At 36.7% G+C, this 18765-nt stretch overlaps 3 protein-coding genes across 3 annotated transcripts; 1 reads left to right on the forward strand and 2 right to left on the reverse strand.

The window, feature by feature from the left end:
* Window positions 1–2785: 2785 nt before the first annotated feature.
* On the forward strand, window positions 2786–3736 carry LOC144642135 (melatonin receptor type 1A-like). Its single transcript, XM_078501126.1, has one exon. It carries the CDS (start codon window positions 2786–2788, stop codon window positions 3734–3736), a length of 951 nt encoding a protein of 316 aa, XP_078357252.1.
* A 1595-nt stretch (window positions 3737–5331) lies between these two features.
* On the reverse strand, window positions 5332–6786 carry LOC144641762 (melanocyte-stimulating hormone receptor-like). Its single transcript, XM_078500788.1, has one exon. The coding sequence runs from the start codon at window positions 6644–6646 to the stop codon at window positions 5726–5728; it is 921 nt and encodes a 306-aa protein (XP_078356914.1). The 5' UTR covers window positions 6647–6786; the 3' UTR covers window positions 5332–5725.
* A 1388-nt stretch (window positions 6787–8174) lies between these two features.
* LOC144642923 (acid-sensing ion channel 1-like) lies at window positions 8175–17153 on the reverse strand. The gene is made up of 6 exons (XM_078502027.1): window positions 15957–17153; window positions 14929–15091; window positions 14319–14375; window positions 13568–13802; window positions 12856–12947; window positions 8175–10077 (listed from the first exon to the last, which is right to left on the reverse strand). The coding sequence occupies exons 1-6, from the start codon at window positions 16875–16877 to the stop codon at window positions 9929–9931; spliced, it is 1617 nt and encodes a 538-aa protein (XP_078358153.1). The 5' UTR covers window positions 16878–17153; the 3' UTR covers window positions 8175–9928.
* Window positions 17154–18765: the final 1612 nt, after the last annotated feature.

Below are 18765 nucleotides of genomic sequence, written 5' to 3' on the forward strand. Positions count from 1 at the left end.
TCCCACATGACGCAACTCGGATAGATTTTTCTCTAAGTTTCATTGTGATTGCTTAAATGTTCTGGAAGTTACGGAGGGGAGAATCCCCCGCTCTCCCTGGTCTGAAAAGTTCTAAAAACAGCCTGGTCTGAATAGGGTTAAGACGGAATCCACTAAGAAGTCGAGTAATATTTATTAAAGTTGGACAAAAATTAAGTACCAGAATAATTTATATCCTACTGCGTTATTTCCTACACTTAGTAAAAGGTAAAGATGTAAGTAATTATCCCTGATAACACCAACAACAATTTATTATCAGAGTCTGAGAAAATGAATTTCAAAGTTCACAAGCTTTAGGCAAAATCTCACGTGTAGCCATTTTGTAAATTCGTCTTAAGCGATTCAGTGGAATTCAGTGGAACTTCGAACTTTGTTTTCGATATTTGGTGTTGTTAGAAAAGATTTCTTTCGATAAGAAATTTGAAGCAGTAACACAAAAGCTTGCAATCATGTGTAAATAGTTTTGGTACATAATTTTGTCCAATAACTACTCAAAGTCCTGGCGGATTTCCTCTTAAAAATTTTAATTTTTCGCCAAAATATTGCTTTAAAATGACCACAAGACGTAGAATCCAATTCAAGTTATGAAGTTCAAGTTATGAAAAATCGAAACATTTATCGTACGCACTTGACCAAGGGATCATAATAAACATTTCAGAAAAGAGAAATGATTTAGGTACGAGATGTAAGTCTTTAATTATTGACTGTACTGTACAAGATAATCGAGGTTACCAAGGGCAAGCTTTCGTTCTCCCGCTGATAGCATAGAAGAAAAAATAAAAATTTACAGACTACAACTTTTTTGTCTCCTCAGAAAAAAACAACAACGCGGCGGCATTTGTTAGTAGGGCTGATATCGTGGATAAGTTATCATCGTTCTGTCGTCCTTTCTTTCCCGGTAATCCTCGAAAAAATTCTGAGCAAAGTAGAAAGTAATCGGGAAATAATAAGAAACTATCGGTTTGCTGTCTGTTGAGCCCGCAGATTTCATGATCAAAGTTGATAAGCAACGTCACAATGCGCTTTGATGACGTACAACCACTCGTGACTGCTTGCGCTTGTTTTTGATTGGAAACTTGGCAGCAACAGTTTACTATACACAGTAACGAGGATGTTTTCCACTTTAGTTTACACCATTCACAACTTCCGCCCAGTAATTTGCTCGCGTTCGGTCGGTTTGGAAAAACGACTCTAAATTGGTTGAAAAGCCGAATACGTTAAATCGGCGAACTGTATTCGTGATGAGTTAATGCCACTCGTTTCAACACTTTCTAAGATGCAAATTACAGATTGACGTTCTTTCCTTTCTTTCTTCGTTTCGTTCGCTTGTTTTGTTCGTTGTTGTGTGCGTGTTCGTTTGGTCTTTCCCTGCTTGTTTGTTTATTTATACTTTTTCACGCAGTTTTTTAGTTAATTGTTTTGGTATGAGATAGAAATATTTATTATTCTGAACGAGTTGCACCTGCCAAGTTCCTTCTAATTACTGTCTACTCACTGTTTTATTATTTCTACACTTGATTGGAACAGTTTAAATTTATGTGTGAAAAAGGCAAGAGAGTGAACTTGGACTAAGCGGGAAACGTAAGGTAGTTTGAAGAAACTACCTATAAATATATATTGTGTGTATTTTTGCGGCATAATGCTAAGGAAGCTTTGGAGAATCCCAAAATACGGTATATGCTTACACTAGCTGCAAACGATGGCAGACTTACGTTAGTAATTTCGAAATCATTCAAAAAGCAGCCGTTTTTTAGGACCTTCAGGATGAATTGGACCCGGGCATGTAAACTCATTCTTGTCCATGTTCGATGTGTACAATGCTTTCAGTCAGCGTATTTTATCGAAGTTTATGCAATCGATCGAAACCATGTGGATTGACGGGCGAACTGCTGCCCTCGCAACCCACCTTCTCCTTTTCTTCAAACACATTATGAATTAAGACAGTGAAAGATAAAGAAAAGTAACTATGGGCAGACAAAATCATAAACCTCGCAAGCTCAACCTGCGGTAAAACTTTATAAAGAAAAAAGCAATCAAAATTTAATAATATGTAGCCCCATGCAAAACGACTTCGCAAGGGCCAATCAGAAGGCGTGTTTTATAGTGCAATTTTTTAATAGAACATCAACGGCTTTATTAACGTTACGGATGAAAAAGCCGTCAAAATATCTCTCTGAGCAATAAATAGGATAATGTTAATCCGCTAAACAACTTCCATATGTTTTTTTTTTCTGTGCCAGTTTTTTGTGCATTTGGTTTAAAACTGCAATTAGCTTAACAAGTTGAACCTGTCGACTAAAACTTTCATCCATATTTTTTTTGTTTTGTGTTTTTTTTTTTAATTTTAAGTGAAAAACACCGGGGGCAACGAAAAATTGCTTCTGCCAATTGAAGCAAAGGCTCCAGAACTGCTGGGCAAACTCACGAACAGATGGAACTTCTGAACAGATGTCCTTTTGAGAAGTTTTGGAACAATAATACAACTTCTCTTTTTAACACTCTCACAGACGCAACGGCGGATCGAGGTGTTTACTTTCGTTCAGCTAAAAGGATATAATAGCACAGACATAACAAACATTTTAACGCAAGGCTGCGAAGTTTATTACACAGCCCTTACAAAATTGCATGTCGATTGTGATGATGTTCTAATGTTCCTAACTGAGGTTAGGTTTGATCCGTGCAGTTCCCGCTTCCATGACTCGTTATCATTGCACTTTGGTAACATTCTCATAATATTATGAAAACGATGAGGAACGAGGAGATTGTGACCGGCGTACTGGCTTTGTTAGGCAACTTGACTGCTTTTGTTGGTAATATCCTGGTATGTTTGACGATTTACAGAAATTCGCGTCTTCGCACTCCGACAAACGTCTATATAGCCGCTTTGGCTATTATCGGCCTTCTGTTTGCCGTGTTCATTGGGCCTTCAACAATGGTAACCCTCTTTGCCGGAGGAAAATGGGTCTTTGGACATCACTTCTGCCACTTTCAAGCGTTCATGACTTTGTTCATTGAATTTGCAACTCTTCACACCATCGCACTGACCGCCTTCAACAGATTTTGTCGAGTAACAAAGCCGCACATGTACAAAAAGATATTTCCTTCTAAGCGGCGATCTTGCGCTATCCTGATACTGGTTTGGGCCATTCAAATTGTGTTCATCTCCGCGTTTTCTCTGCCGTCATTTGCAAAGTACGAATTTGACGCCAAGCGTGTAAGCTGCATCCTGATCTTCGACAGCCCAAGCGCGAACATAGTCTACTGCACCATCAAAACGGCATTTTATTTTGGGGTGTCGTCCGTTGCGGTGGTCTACTGCTACGCCAAGGTGTTCTGGAACATTCGACAGCACACTCGTAAAGTATCGTGCACGTTTCACACGGGCGAACGGGTCAACATAGAAGAGATCAAAGTAACACGAACTGTATTCGGCGTCGTATTGTTCTTCTTGATCTGCTGGATCCCGGAGTATATAATATCCATAATAATTCGACTGCAGCCGAAACATCTCGATCAAATCGCTAGCCGAATAGTTCTGTTTTTTCTCTTCCTGAGCTGCTCGCTCACTCCTTGGGTGTACGCGGCAACCAATCGGGAATTTCGAGCCGAATTCAAGCGCTTGTTAACTTGTAAAACCAGACAAGAACCGGAAGTTGTAGAGATCCCGGAAATTGTTGAGCAAGGTGTACTGCCATAAACTCGTGCAACAGTTTTCGCCGTTTTTAGCGATTTACATCTCGTTGCAGTTTAGTATCCTGACATGGTGCTCTGAGCACAACTTGTTTTACCTCTGCCTCATATAACTGCAGTCGGTGAACAGAATATGTTTTTTGGAATTCAATTAAGTCCTTTATTGTTTATTCTCAAAGCACTAGGAAACTCATGAACCAAAGGGTTAGTGTTTATTTTCCGTATTTGCCAATGAAAACAATATTATATTGCTAATGGAAGTTTTTCCTTGTTCAATTTTTAGATTTCATTAGCATTTGTAATTATTTCCCCAGGAGCATTTAGGGAAACACTGAAGGGAAAACTTAGTTGAATAATTTTTTGGACTATTCCTGAATCTCTATTGAAAGGTTTCACACGAGAGGCGCCGTTAGTATAAAGTCATTTGTGTAATAAAAAACAAAAGTCTAGACAAACAATGGAACGATGGTGTAAATAATTGCCGATTTAATATTATTTCAATTTTGGTTTTGTTGGATCTAAATTGTTCAAGACAAAAAAAATGAATAAAGTTATATCGAGATGAGTATTAGCTTCCGTAACGTTGTTAAGGTTAAGGTTTTTGCAAATTCTTCAATCTCCCACCATAAATATAACTCATAAAAAAAACATGTTACGTAACTACTTTTGCCAGGGTAATGATGGCTGCTTTTAAAACATATGATTGGTTCTTTGAATGATTTTCGTTTGAAATCGATATCCCCTGATCACGTGACAAGGGCTGTTATAGGAAGGCATTTCTCGGAACGCGTACGCTAACGGAAACCTGCATTTTTCGTGAGCCTTTACAAAACGTGTTTTTTTGCGAAGCGATTTGACGAGAAATGTACACGCATGTTACGCCATTAATAGGAGTAGCCCCGAGGGACATTTGATATGAAATTGCTCTGTTCTTATTAAACCGTATTTTGGAAAAATGCCTCGTAATCGAAACGCGAAAAATTAATTAGCATTTGTGTCCAATTTCACAACATCCCGGCTTTGTTGCAGCTTTTTTAAAAATTCACCGAGTCACAGCTAGCATGGGTCTTTACCTTTCATAACTTTTAACACCATGCATTTGGCTTTTTACAAGTTATACGCTACGGGAAATGTTTTTTCCCTTCGATTAAAAGTCTGTTTACTTGTTGCCGTGGAAAGATTAGATTGTTTTTTCTATTTGCGCAAGTACGGTTATTACTAGAGAATGCGATTGCCTATTCATCTGTACAACATTCAGAAATTAATTCAAAAGTATATTAGCCATTGCGCACAATGTTTTCTTCGTTTTTGTTCAATCTTTTTACTCATGCTGCTTTTATGAGATTTGTCTTGTATTTGAAATAAAATTGTGTTCGAATGTAGATACGGAATTATCTGGGATAAATATTTTTTCATCGAGGTCTGAAGCCACTTTTGATTCGCAATATATATAAGGCTTTCTGTTAATTTACATGTTGTTTTAAATGCGTTCATTCTACAAGCAGTTTTAATATTGGTATTGGGATACAGCTCGACGTTCTGTTGTTAGCGAGGTCAAACGGAAGGAACAACATTAATTCTAAACATTTTATTGAGAGAACGAGTACAAGTAAACAAATTTAAGAAATAAACTTACGGATCTTAAAGGGACTATGAACAGTCAGAAATTAATATTTGTGTCGCAAGAAACCTAAAAATAATAGTCCATTTTTATAAAAAATGCTATATTAGAGCACTGAAACTGTTAACGAGCATCTTTGGCTGCGCACGGCTCAGATGGAAATGGATTGCAACCTGAAAAAGTACGTCCGACCTTTTCCAGTTGTCTTAAAAAAAAACCTATTAACAGACGTTGCTTGATTTCTATCCGCAAATTAAGGTTATATCTCCCTTTAGAAGTTCAGAGATAATGTTTTTTTTTATGGGTTAAGTTGCCTACCACTAATTTCAGAATATTTAGACCAGAAATCCGCGAGATCCTCGTGACTTAGCTCCTTTAAACTTGACAACTTATTTTTTTTAATATTTGTTTCACAGCTGTGCGGATATCTCGATTACGCCAGCAGTATACCAGCGGATTCAATGACGAGTTCAGCACAACAGCAGTGTAACTGATAAAAAATCGCTCAAAACTATTCTTATTCAAATTAACCGCTATGCGCACCAAAAATATAAATTGCGGAAGATAGCACAGCAAGTACACAAACATTAGGAGCATACAGTGGCTAGCAGATTTTTTAAACTCCACCATGTTAAACTGTTGTTCTTGTATATGAGCTTGATGTTGAATCTGCAGTAGGTGATGCCTTACTACTTGGTAAATTTTAATCCACACATAAAACGCAATTAAAATACAGATAGATTCTGCAGTTAATAACGTCCATTGAAGAATCGTAATTGTCAAAAAAGACGTCGATGCAATTGTGCCCCCTACTATCCACAAAGCAGGGAGCATAATCTTGATTTTTCTTTTTGTGATAATTTCACGATATCTTAGATGCAGATATACTGCTAGATATCTGTCAATGCTAATAACTGTCATTGTCAAAAGTGCGACTTTACTAAAGAAAATGTTCATGAAAATCGTTGCCTTAGCCAACGTACATGATCGATAGCCATAATAACTGTAGATCAGAATCTGCAACGTAATGAAGAGCGGTTGAGCCACACATGCTACGCACAAATCACTCAAAGCCAAGCCAAATAGTAGAGTGTTAGTTGGAGAATGAAGCGAGGGCGTCCGCCATATTGCAACCAAGACCAATAAATTCTCAAATGTGGCTGTAATGCTGTTCAGTATGTGAAAAGAAATGTTTACAATAAGCGCTATGCCAAGGTGGTTGCGAAGTGAGTCAGTTAGCGGGCCGTGGCAAAAGACTTCCGCTAAGCTGAATGATGTGTTGCTGGGCAAGGACATTTTACGATAAATAACTTTCGAATCAACTCTTAAAATTACACCCAGTAGCCTGTGCTCAAATCCTTTCGTTCAGTAAGGAATGATTCCCCTTTTGTTCTTTATCTTGGACTCACTTGCTTTTTTTGACGCTTTACACTTAAATCCGAACCCTGAAAAATGAGCACTTACTTCCAAATGTAAGAACAATAAATCACCGACAATATTGTGAACCTCTATTATATCAGCTGCTTCCTTAGATGAGCTATCTATTTATCTCGTTAATAAAAGCTATTACCAAAAAGAGCTCGGCTTTTGACAAAATTGGCATTTTCCCAAAAGTGCTTTCAGAGTAGATTTATATAAACTAGGCCATATACAGTATTCAAGGCTGAAAAGTTTTAGCAGAATGAAGGGATTAAAATGATTAAAATTTGGAAAATTCTCTGATCGATTGTATTGTAATTTTGTCTAAATTAAAAAGAAATAATGAAACAAATGTCCTTGAATAAATACTGAAAAGGGAGTATGAAATTTGTGAGAGCTTTTAAATAATTGATTATTGAGAACTTTTAAAATTCGCGCTCGATTTATTATAACTGAAATGGCTATATTTGTACTGTTCCGCAGAGTTATAATAATAGTTATCAATTTGCTAGTGCAGGTTAATTTTTAACTAATATTATTTTTGTTTTAATTGATATTTAGACTCGACAATCGGTCATTATCCTTGACGATTTTAAAGGAAAAAAAAGAAATTCTTGGTGAGGCTTACATTTTCAATACTTTTTTTTAAAGTAAAGCAATTTCACTCTGGCAAATAAATGTGTTGTTGACTGACCTAAAGTTGTTTGCTTTGCCTCTGACTGCCAGTTGCATTTTTTCTGTTTTGAACAAAGTGGTTTAAATTAAACATCTGCTAATGATTCGCATTTGTTTTGCATCTGAAATTTATGCCGTACAACCAGCGAGAAACGTCGTTCGTAATTTTTTTATTTTATACGTTTCTAGTTTCTTCAATTTTTGTTATTACTTTAAAAAAAAAACGAAATTTTGCAATTGAGAGATTTACTATTTTTAATGAAGAAAGACAGAAGCGAAAAAGATGAAATTTATAACATATTTGTGAATTTGCCACGTGAATGGGTAACAACAATCACACCAACAATTTATTTCTTCATTTCAGGACATTTCATCATCGTTTCATTTGCAATATATATAACAACATAGTGTTGGTACATAATTATTCGCAGCACAATATGGCGAGATACAATCTTTTTTAAAGAACTCCAAAATCTTGTTGTGCGGCCTTAATTTATCTGATCTGTATGTTGGACTTACATCCGATCCACAAAACATTAGCACAGTGCTATTTGTTGTGTTTTCCGAGAAATCAAACAATCTTATTAATTTGTAATAACCATTATACTCGATATATCATTTGACCATTCCGTAGAAATTTCTACACTTTATTTATCACAAGAAAAGCAATGAACTTTGATCAGTAACTTGGCATAATTCGATATGATTAATACGTGGCTGCAGAAAAACATATCGATATGATTAAATGGCCTGAAAACAGATTGATTCTAAAAGAGAAAAGCAGCAGCCATATTGTATCGTGGCTACGCACATGCAATTTTCCATTTTGATGTTCGCTGGAATTGACCAGATTCTGTACAGTTTCCAATACGGGAGGTTTGATCCAGTCCCCCGCGAAATGGAAGGCACTGGATGGAAAATTGCGTAGTGACGTCACAAAACGGCGGCTGGCATTCGTACTTGATGTAAGCGGAAGAAAATATGTGTAAAATAATGGACGTTCAATTTCGAAGATTGATCACGGTTTTTGACTGGCAATTTTCACCAAATTTAAATGAAAATAATTTCGCTTTTTCTTGTTGTTTACTACTAATCTGAACCTTTTTTAATGGTAACAAAAAAAAAAAAAATAGGACTTCAAGCCTTCCCCTTCAGTATCAAGAGTGTACCTGAAACATCATCAGAAGACACGGAATTTATTGGTGACATTGTCTTACCTGCGTTTAGACGTACCAGTTGGAAAGTCGTTTCTATTTTTTTTTCTACAACTAATCTTGACAAGCATAAGGTAAGCAAAAAAGAAAATTTTTATGGCATATTTTAATCACCCATTTTTGAAGTCTTAAGTTCATTCTGACTCAACAGATTTATTCTTATAGCAAGTGCTAGGTTTATAATTTCAAAACCTTTCTGAAATACTCCGTAACAAAGAATTAATAAGTTTAATATTGCAAGACGTCACCAAGCTTACATTCAAGATCAGATGAATGCACAAACCAAGAAATTCAATATGACCAGATTCAGAGAATCTGCAATGAATACATGTTAAATGTCCTTGTATGATTTTCTTTTGTTCACTCTTTTACTGTATGGGTCACATTTATTCCTTCAGACGCCAAGCACGCTTAATTTTGATAATCTTTAATTATTCTGAATATCCACTGATGTACTGCTGACTTTACAATGATTGTCGCTTAGCGTCTTGAGAAATATTATAATATTAACAGAAGGATAGCTGGCTAGTTTATCGTGATTTTTGTAGATAAAGTCTAACGCCCAATTCTTCTTCGGCGTTAGATCACTTGCAGATGTCTCGAACGATTACCTTTTCTTTAAAGCTAGTAAAGAAATGGTAGCCTCGAAACGTCCACCGATACACCAGTATTTGTACATTTAAACCTCTTGTCAGGTTTGGTTAGCTATGGCTATTTTAAGAGGTCCCTTTTCAACCGTGCTGTTAGAATAATTGTAAAAGTATCTATTAACTCAAAAAAGTAAATTACGGAAAAGTACGGAATAAATTGTTATTGGTTGTAGTGGTGGTAAAGGGGTCTTAAAGCATTGACGGTGAAAAGGTGGTTCACTCTTATTTCTCCTTCTCCCTTTTCCCATAAAAACGTTAATAACGATTTTTAACAGAAGTATGGTTTGCTGTTATCTGTTATTTTTTGGTGCCGTTACAAAGCAGTCATAAGAAAAAGAAACTTAATTAAATGTTTCCTTTTAGTTGATAGATACTGAGATACGCCATGAAAATAATGTCATAGCCAGTGGACGACAGGTTTTTGTAGAAAAATCTGAAACATTTGCATTCACTCAACAACCGCTCCAAGCCTTTTTATCTTGTTTTATATTTAATATTGCTGTGTTTAGCCTGAGTAAATGCCTCTTACTTTCGAATATTTAGAAACTTGATATTTAAAGCACTAAGTCATAAGGTCAGTTAATTGTTAAAATCAGTGCGGTTCTGTAACTGAAAAGACGCTATCCTGGAATGCTGCTTTCGTCCTTGTTCGCGTCGTTCCTTTCAGAAAACATCTTGTGATAAAGCCTTCTGAAACCATAGTCCAGGAATTCGCATACAGTTAGATAGCTTATTCCCAGAAAGAGACCCTGGTTTCCGCCAAGACTTGCTGTAAAATAAAATATGGTATTTATGTCACTAGTGTGATAAAGGGTTGCCTTAGTTCTCACATTTGATGTAATATACATCAAACACGAAGGAGAAAGCGGTTCACAGCAATTGCAAACACCGAGAAGAAAGTTGAAAATATGACAAGCAGCGGAATATTTTTGACGAACTTAGTGGTGTTTGGAAATGTGATCAAACACTCTCTCGAGTGTTTGATATACCTTATTATAGGAAATTAACGCGTCATGAAATTAACGCGAATTTCAAAAATTCGCGTTAATTTAAGTCGCGTTAATTTTTGTTAACGTTAATTTCTGCATCGTTAATTAAGTAGAGCGTTAATTTCCATGACCTTAATTTTCATTATTTTGGCCCCAATTTCTCGTTACAGTCCAGACGTTCTTGACTCAAAGGAAAAATCATTATTTTATCAGGGTGGTCATCTACCACTTTCACTGATACTGCGAAGAACGCTCGAAGTGGGAAAAATACCATGAACATTTTTGCGTTTAAGATTATACGCCTACAAGTGTTGAAATAAACTTGTTCCAGTTGTGTACGTCGCGTTAATTTCCTTCATTTTGAAGTGTTACCCTCTCTTTCGCGTTAATTTCCTTTATTGGGAAGTAATTTTTCCTTCAATTCGCGTTAATTTAAGTCGCGTTAATTTCCAATACCTTAATTAACACAAGCGTTAATTTCCCATAATAAGTTATCTTCTCAATCGAAACTAAGGAGATAACGGCGTAATAGAATCATAGAAATCGATGCTAGTTAAGATTAGATTTTAAAGCCTAAGTCTAGGTTCTGGGTTTCTTTTTTTTACTTGACGAATTGTTAATTAGTTTGAGAAAGTTGTTGAATATATTTACATCGTTGTTGTTAGTATATTATTTAGGGACTTTTTGTATTTTTAATTTAATGGTTTATCATTTCGAGTCGGGTGACTCACAGAGTCCCCCTGATTATGAGTCAAATGAGTCAAAGTGATATTTACATAAAGTATACGGGGTTGTTAAGTTCTACTACTTCGGTTTGCTTACGGTTGGTTTCAATCTGGTTTGCTTGCGGTTAGCTTTTATTTGTTAATTAGGGCGGCACTATTTTCAAATTAACAACTGTCTTATTGACCCATTTGACTCATAAAAACATTAATGTCGGCTAATAGTCCATCAGCTGAGATCCGAAAATTTGGGTTCATGGCTCACTTTCGGGGAACAAACGAAACATGTCTTATCTTAATCCTTGCCTATTGAGCATCACAAAAATGTATGATAGCAAGGTTGGAACGGTAGCTTTCACTTATAAATCGAATTTTAAATTGGCTCCCCTATACGCTTCTTAATTTGGCCGCCATCTTGGATTTTTGGGGTGAAAAAGCTACAAAGCTGCCTGCATTCTTTTAACGTAAACGAATCGCTTTCAAACGCAAATTTAAAACTTATTGGAACTAAGAACATGATTTCGTTCATTCTGGTGTTTCAAAAACAACAACGTGATGTCATATGTGACGTCGCCACGGCTGATTATTGTTCACAAATGATATGACTGTTTGTACCACAAAATAAAGCAAAAAGTGCAGATTTAAAAATTATTTCACGAGGAGAAGAGAGCGCGTAGATAAAATACCATTGCAATTCAAGTGTCTTGAATAAATCCCCCTAAAAAACAATCGTCATTTTCCAACCCAGCCCTTTATTTCAAACATATGGTCCCACTAACATGCAAAGTACTTTGAAAAAGAGGGAAGAGGTGCGAAGACCAGAAAAGTGGAGCTTTGCCAACGTACGAAACGTACGTCCGAGCTATGGCGATTAGCGGGGAGGAGTTGCAGTATCCGAGGTGATCATTAAAGATACGAAAGCATAAGTGTATCAGCTGTACGAGAAAAAGACGTGTCAGAGTGTGGATGTGCTGTGCTATGAGATTCACGGCGACAGGGAAAGTGAAGCCAGAGAAAAGTGAACGGCGCCCGGGAAAGTAAAGCCAGAGGTTCTCCCGCCACGCGAGGCATCTCCACTAACCGAACTCAATGTTACAAGAGGAAATTTTCAAGCCACAATCTAGAGAAGAGCTACTGATTCCCTTCCGGTAATTCCTTCACCGCTCCAGAAGAGTTGACAGAAGCATAGCAGCAGTGAAGGAGGACTTTATACGAGTGTGGCGATTCTGTCTGTTCTGTCCTCAACAATCTCTTAACTGAGCCCTATTCTAACCTTATGCGTGGACGTAGCTATGTAATCTGATTTGGGGTATACTGATTAATGGTGTAGTATACTTGAAAAAACGTAGTATTGCGATGGAACGCCTTTATGGTAATTTTGTTATTTTAGATGATTGAGGAGCAAAAGGAAAACGAGCTGAAAAACAAAATGGCGGACATTGCGACCTCATTTATTGCGTACTTTGCTTTTATTACCATAAACAATGCTAAAATAATGTCCCGAATATGTAGTACCTCTCAAATATAAATCTAAGCAAAAAATCAGTAAGTATTTAAGAACGAATAAAAAAATTAAGGATTTTTGTTTTAAAATCCAAGATGGCGGCCAAAAGAAGGATATGAGGGCAAATTTCAAATTCGATTTACACAGTGAAAGCTACCGTTTTATCCTTGCTATCACACATTTTTATGATGCTTAATAGTCAAAGAGTAATATTAGACAAGTTTCGTTTGTTCCCCTTAAGTGAGCCATACAACCCCACTAGCTGATAGACTATAACTTTTAACCGATATTTACAGAACGTCAATTAAAATTGAAAAACGTTAAACCCTTACCAGACAGGTCCCAAAGCTCAAACGTCGGAAACTGTTCCAGTTCGTCGTAGTTCAAGTCGTTGAAATAGATGTCCAAAGAAACAATGTTTTTGCTATGAAAGTATTATTACAAAAAAAAAAATAATAAGGTCAAATGTACATGAATAAGTTTCTAGCATGTGAAAAGGTTATTATTCTTATTATTTGTTTGATATGTCCGTGCAAGTTCTGCATGCGTCGTGGCTCAATTTTACCCTTCATACAATTGTTTTTTTCCTTTGTTTTAAATTGACTATCATGTAACACCATGGCTTAGTTCCTTGCCCCTAGGTGAGGCATGGGGCCGGGCAGGTATTACCATACACCAGAACAAAGGAAAATGTCAATTGGTAAAGAGATCAAAAATTGAACCACAGCACATGCACTATGCACATCAACATTTTGGAGCACTTAGCAAAGTGTCGAATGAAAACACAAAAACAGTGGAACCTACTCCTAGCGACTTCATGCGTCAGAAACTGTGGTAGACGCTGGGGCCGTTTTTATTTGCCACAAAAAATAATATACTACACGAGCCAGTACGAAATAAACGGGTGCCCAGGTTTATTATATATGACCCTCTTAGGCTTATAAGAACCTAGGCTTCAAAGGCTTTACGCTTTAAAGGGGAACATAAAATATGTGTTGTAAAAAAGTTTATGAAAAGAAAAATAAATGGTGACTTATCACTTACTCTATGTAATCTTGCCTCTCTGATTTCGTCATATTTAAGAATGGACGATATATCTTATATAACGGTGAAGAGGCTGATGACGACTGAGAAGCATTTAGAAACGACAAGAGGTGATCTTCAAAGACATCGCCCTGAAGACCTGCGTGTGACAAAGATGTCTCGTATTCCACGTGCTTGCATGGCTGGGGACAATCGTGCTCACATTTATGGCTTTCTTTAGACAAACTAAATGCTTCTGCAATTTAAAGAATACTGCAGTTAATGAGTCATTCTGTATGAGAGGTGTTAAAAATGTTGTATGTGCCAATTTTACACAACAGAGATCAATGTATTACTACACCCGGCGAAAAGGCAAAATTGTTTTAGGCATCGCTGAAAACCTTGATGCGGCATTTCATGAGTTCAGCTTACACCTACAAAAGCGAGAACTTCAAACATTTAAAAGTGCAGATACTTCATGGTTCTTTTGAAGGAATGCGACGTCTTAAAGGTCTTTCAACCAACCAATAAACCAACCAATCAACCGATCAACTGACCGAACAACCAACCGATCATCAATTGATAAATTCGTGGGGTCGGGTCGGTTCGGTCGGTCGGTCGGTCAATCAGTCAGGCTGCCAAGCAAGCATTTAAGCAGACTGCCAGGCAAACAATCGAGCAAGCAGGCAACTAAGGAAACAGGCGAAGTGTCTTTATCGTAATGACACATAAAACTAGCTGTAAATAACTGAAACAGTGCGATATTGCTTACCAAGCGCCGGGATCACACACAGGACGGTGTCATTAAGAGCACAAACTTGAGCCTTTGCTGGAGAAAGAGAGCATGAATAGGGAATACGAACAAATAGGAGGATATGATCAATAGTTAGATAAAAGCGCTTTTCTTTGTTCAAGGTCTGGAAGGGGGGGGGGGGGGGGGGTCCTGATCCCGCATTCCCGCTCCTTTTTTACGAAAATCCCGCATCCGCATTTTTTAAAATGGCTATCCCGAATCCCGTTATTTTTGATGAGATAATATTTATTATAGTGGTTAAAATACATTAGATACTTTCTGATTATTTGGAGTCTTTGTATAGCTTTCTAAAAAATATTTAATGTCACACAAAAAAAGCAAAAAACGAGAAAAAATGTTAGCCGTACATAACTTTAGTCATAATAATGAAACAAAGGAAAGGACATGGAAGGCTACAAAGATCAAATAAAAAATGTTTCGCGTAATATATTTTAATTTTATTTTCGTATATTATTTTGTTTTCATATAGACGTGACGGGCAAAACGTTGTTGCTTTTCTAGTCTTTTCGTATGTGAGTTTAGCATCGATTGGTTAATGTAAGATTTATTATTGATTTTTGTCTCTTACCATGAATTTCCATCAAGGTGCATTGACATTTGTTGACAACGAACTCGTTACGACACTGCATGAGGCAAGCGGGTTTGGAGTAATCATAGGATGTCCCGCTGGTAAACATATTGAGTCTTCTTTGAGTGCAATTGGTGGCATAGGGAGAAGGCAAATTGGTTATCTGCAAACACAAAGAGTTACGAGCTATTATTAAGATCTGCCACATTAGAAAAGCAGAAAAATAGAAAATGCACTAAATAGGTCTGGCGTTTTTGATAATCTTTAAGTACCTACTACCTTAATTATTTTGACAGAACTAGCCTCCTCATTGCCTTATGGAAATGTAAGGTCACAACATAGAGCTTAAATAAGCAAGCGTAAAAGGGACTATGTCACGGATTTTAACTGATTTTTGAGCCGCAAAAAAATTATAATTGTGTCGCAGGAAACCTTAAATAATAGTCCATTTTTATTAAAAATTGCTACATGTATATTAGAGCACTGAAATTGTTAACGAGCATCTTTGGCTGCAGATGGCTCGGATGGAAACGGATTAAAATATTGATATTTATAGCCGTAGTTTGATTTCTATTCACAAATAAAGGTTGTATATTTCTTTAGATGTTCAAACACAATGTTTATCTACGGTTTAGTGGCGGTTTAGTTGCCTACCACTAATTTCAGAACAGTTTAGATCAAAAATTTTTCGAAATCCCCGTGACATAGTCCCTTTAATTCGCTCGAGAGTAATTGAAGTGATTTGAAATTGAACTGAAACTTTTGTACATCGAGTATTAAATGATGCACTACTCTAAATAATTGCAATCCACTGCATACCATGCAGGAATGGTAAACGTTAGAAGAGTAACCGAGAAAACACATATGACCTCCCAATAATTTTTTTTTTCCCTCGCCCGCCCCTTTTTTTTGAAAAGTAAAAAAAAAAATTTTTTTTTTTTTTTTTTTTTTTTTTTTTTTTTTTTTTTTTTTTTTTTTTTTTTTTTTTTTTTTTCCCCGCTATTCAGGAAAAAAAACACTTTACGTACCCTTTTCATTTTAATGGAAAGAAACGAATGCTTTCCTGGCTCCACAGCAAGGCCATACTCGTCCATAAATGGAAAATTATTTGGCTTATGCACAAGAACAGTTATTCCAACAAACGGACGGAGGGGATTTCTAAAGTATGCATCACGCTGTATATTCATTCGAAGCTTTAGACCATAATTTTTACCAGCCATTCTTGCTTTTAAAGGTTTACTACTGTTCCGCGCCAAATTAAAGGTGAAACACTGACCAAAAGAGGTACTAGCAAAATTACTAAAGTTCTCTGCACTACATAGCAGTCCATCGAATGAACAGGAGGTATATGTTGGCGGAGCGTGTGGAAGAAGCATCTCTTCGATTTGATGACTGGCTAATTTCCAACTGTTTACCATTTCCTCACGGTTAAAGAATTCGGGATTTCTTTCCCGAAAATCGTCAGTTATAGCGCGTTTTGAAAGCTGCAGCAATTTGGAAACATCATCAAGTTTTAGCTCCATTTCCTCTGCGCTAAAATTATAATATTGCAACTCCATAACTCTGTGGGCATTTTGCGGGTTGAAATTGCACAAGGTAACAGCAGGGAAGGTTAACGCACCTTCGAGAGCATTTTTTGAGGACATCCTTGTGTTAAATGGCCGCTGGAAAAACTGCCTCCAAGAACAGTATGCTTGATAGCAGCAAAATGCAAAAGATGCGACAAGAGCCAGTTTCCAAAGACAGCGTCTTAGCAAACTTTCAGCAAATACAAAGCGAGCTCCATGCAATGTCGTATCCATCAGAAAGCATTTGAGTGTTTCCACTTTTTTCATTTTACCATTGTTTGTTTCCCTGTTGTCATCATTGGACACCTTTGCGTTCTTTTCGACATTTGAGCCAAGTTCATCTTTAGCGGTACGATTAATCGTCCTCACCTTAAAATTCATCGTTTTATATTAATACCATGCTACCAGTGAAAGTGATTTAAGGCTATTGCACCTTCTCGTCCACTCCTCGTAAGCAGCAGTATCTTAAATTTCGGATGGACGATCAAAAGACATAAAGAACAATCTTTGTTTTAGACCCCACGCTGCTAAAACGTCCGCTGCAAACAGGTGTATTACTTTCTTGCTAATACCATGAAAACAACCTTGTGCCATTTTCCTATCGACTTATCGTTTTGCCATTTTTTTGCGATATCTTGTTCTTAGACAAACCGGAGCCTGCGATGCCATTAAGTGTCGTTAGCGTCTTTTCTTAAAGGTACCGACGTGAAAACAATTTAACACGGTTGTAGTTAATTATTGATGTCGTAAAGCACTTCAATGATGCCGCCATGGTAGAAGATTGGCTATCAAGATACCTTGGTAAATTTCTCTCTTACGGAATCACTTCCTCCTTATATTGATCAATCTCGACATTTTCGTTCTCATGAAATATTTCAATCGGAAATGGTTTTGCTGGAGTCGAAAAAGTTAGCAGGAGAAGCACCAGGGTGGTTTTTTTCTTTTGAAGTCATGAAAGCAATCTAATTTGCAAAATGGTATTATGGTCTATGATGTTTTCGCTAACAGACGAGATCACTTAGCTGAAAGGGAAGCTTTTTTTTTTCAATGCTGTTGACATTGTTTTAGTAAGGGTGTTTGAGCTTTTATGCAGTGACAGCCAAACTTCCTTTGAAACCAAACATTTCAGTTTGTAAAAACGGCTAGTAATGATATTTCTTCTTTTCTTTCTAATAGAAAGTTTTACAGAGGAAAGATTTTCAACCAAACTTTGCTAGACAAAATAAGTCGTGTCTACTGTAAAGCGATTAATTATATTTTGAAAAATAGAAATGTTTTATTTTTCCTGTAAAAGTAAACAAAGAGAAAGAGCAGGTACTATAAATTGATCATCCATACTTTTCAAAACAAATAAAAAATCTTCATTGAAAAGCCTAACAAGTTTTAAAAATATTGAGGATGTCTTTGGTGAATCAATGATAAAAGGTCTTTCTACGAATAAAGGCAGTCACGAGCCGACAGCTCGATCCATGTGGACGAACTGTTCGTCATTGGGACAGTTTCCGTGATGCTATTTTTTATTTCAGTCAAATTAAGAGACACCGACTAACTTAATATGCTGAAATATAATAATGTCTGGTACAAGCTCGATCACAAACGGATGAGGTGTTTATCTTGTATAAAATTGAAGATGCAATTGTACTCCGCTTCATCAATTTCGGCACGGTTAGTACAATAGCATTTGATGCCCTAGTTATGTGTGTGCGTTTGAATTCGATCACATTCAATTAGAATAATTTACTCTATTTTATTTGATTTACAAAGTCGAGAAATATCTTAAGGCCGCTCCGCATTTATCTTCTGACGTCGGGGTGTCACACTGACGTAGGAGGCGAAAACATGGAATTACTTGCTACAACTTCTTGTAGCAAGTAAATATATTCGCTTTGCAAAAATTACAGACAATGTTATATAAAATTATATGGGAAGGGGAACTTATTTGATACGTTTGGACAGGAAGTGAACATTAGACTTAATCTGCGTGGTGGCATTTTCTATAAAAAGGCCGCCAATTTACATTTGAAGTTTCAAACCGGCAGTTTTTGGCGTTTTTGGGACTAAAATACGGCTTAAACAATCTACGTGGTGGTGGCATTTTATCACAAGGGCTAAAAAACCTTCATTTATATTTCCCCATGTTGGGGAACTCATTTGATCCTTTTACACCTGGAGAGAGCATTGGGCCGAATTCACGAGGCAGTCTTTTCCCCAAAAAGCCGCCAATGTACAATTCAATTTTCTAAAAGGAAGTTTTTGGCGTTTCTGGAGT

The sequence above is a fragment of the Oculina patagonica genome, chromosome 2 (assembly GCF_052425735.1).
Source record: "Oculina patagonica isolate OP01 chromosome 2, crgOcupat, whole genome shotgun sequence".
NCBI lineage: Eukaryota > Metazoa > Cnidaria > Anthozoa > Scleractinia > Oculinidae > Oculina > Oculina patagonica.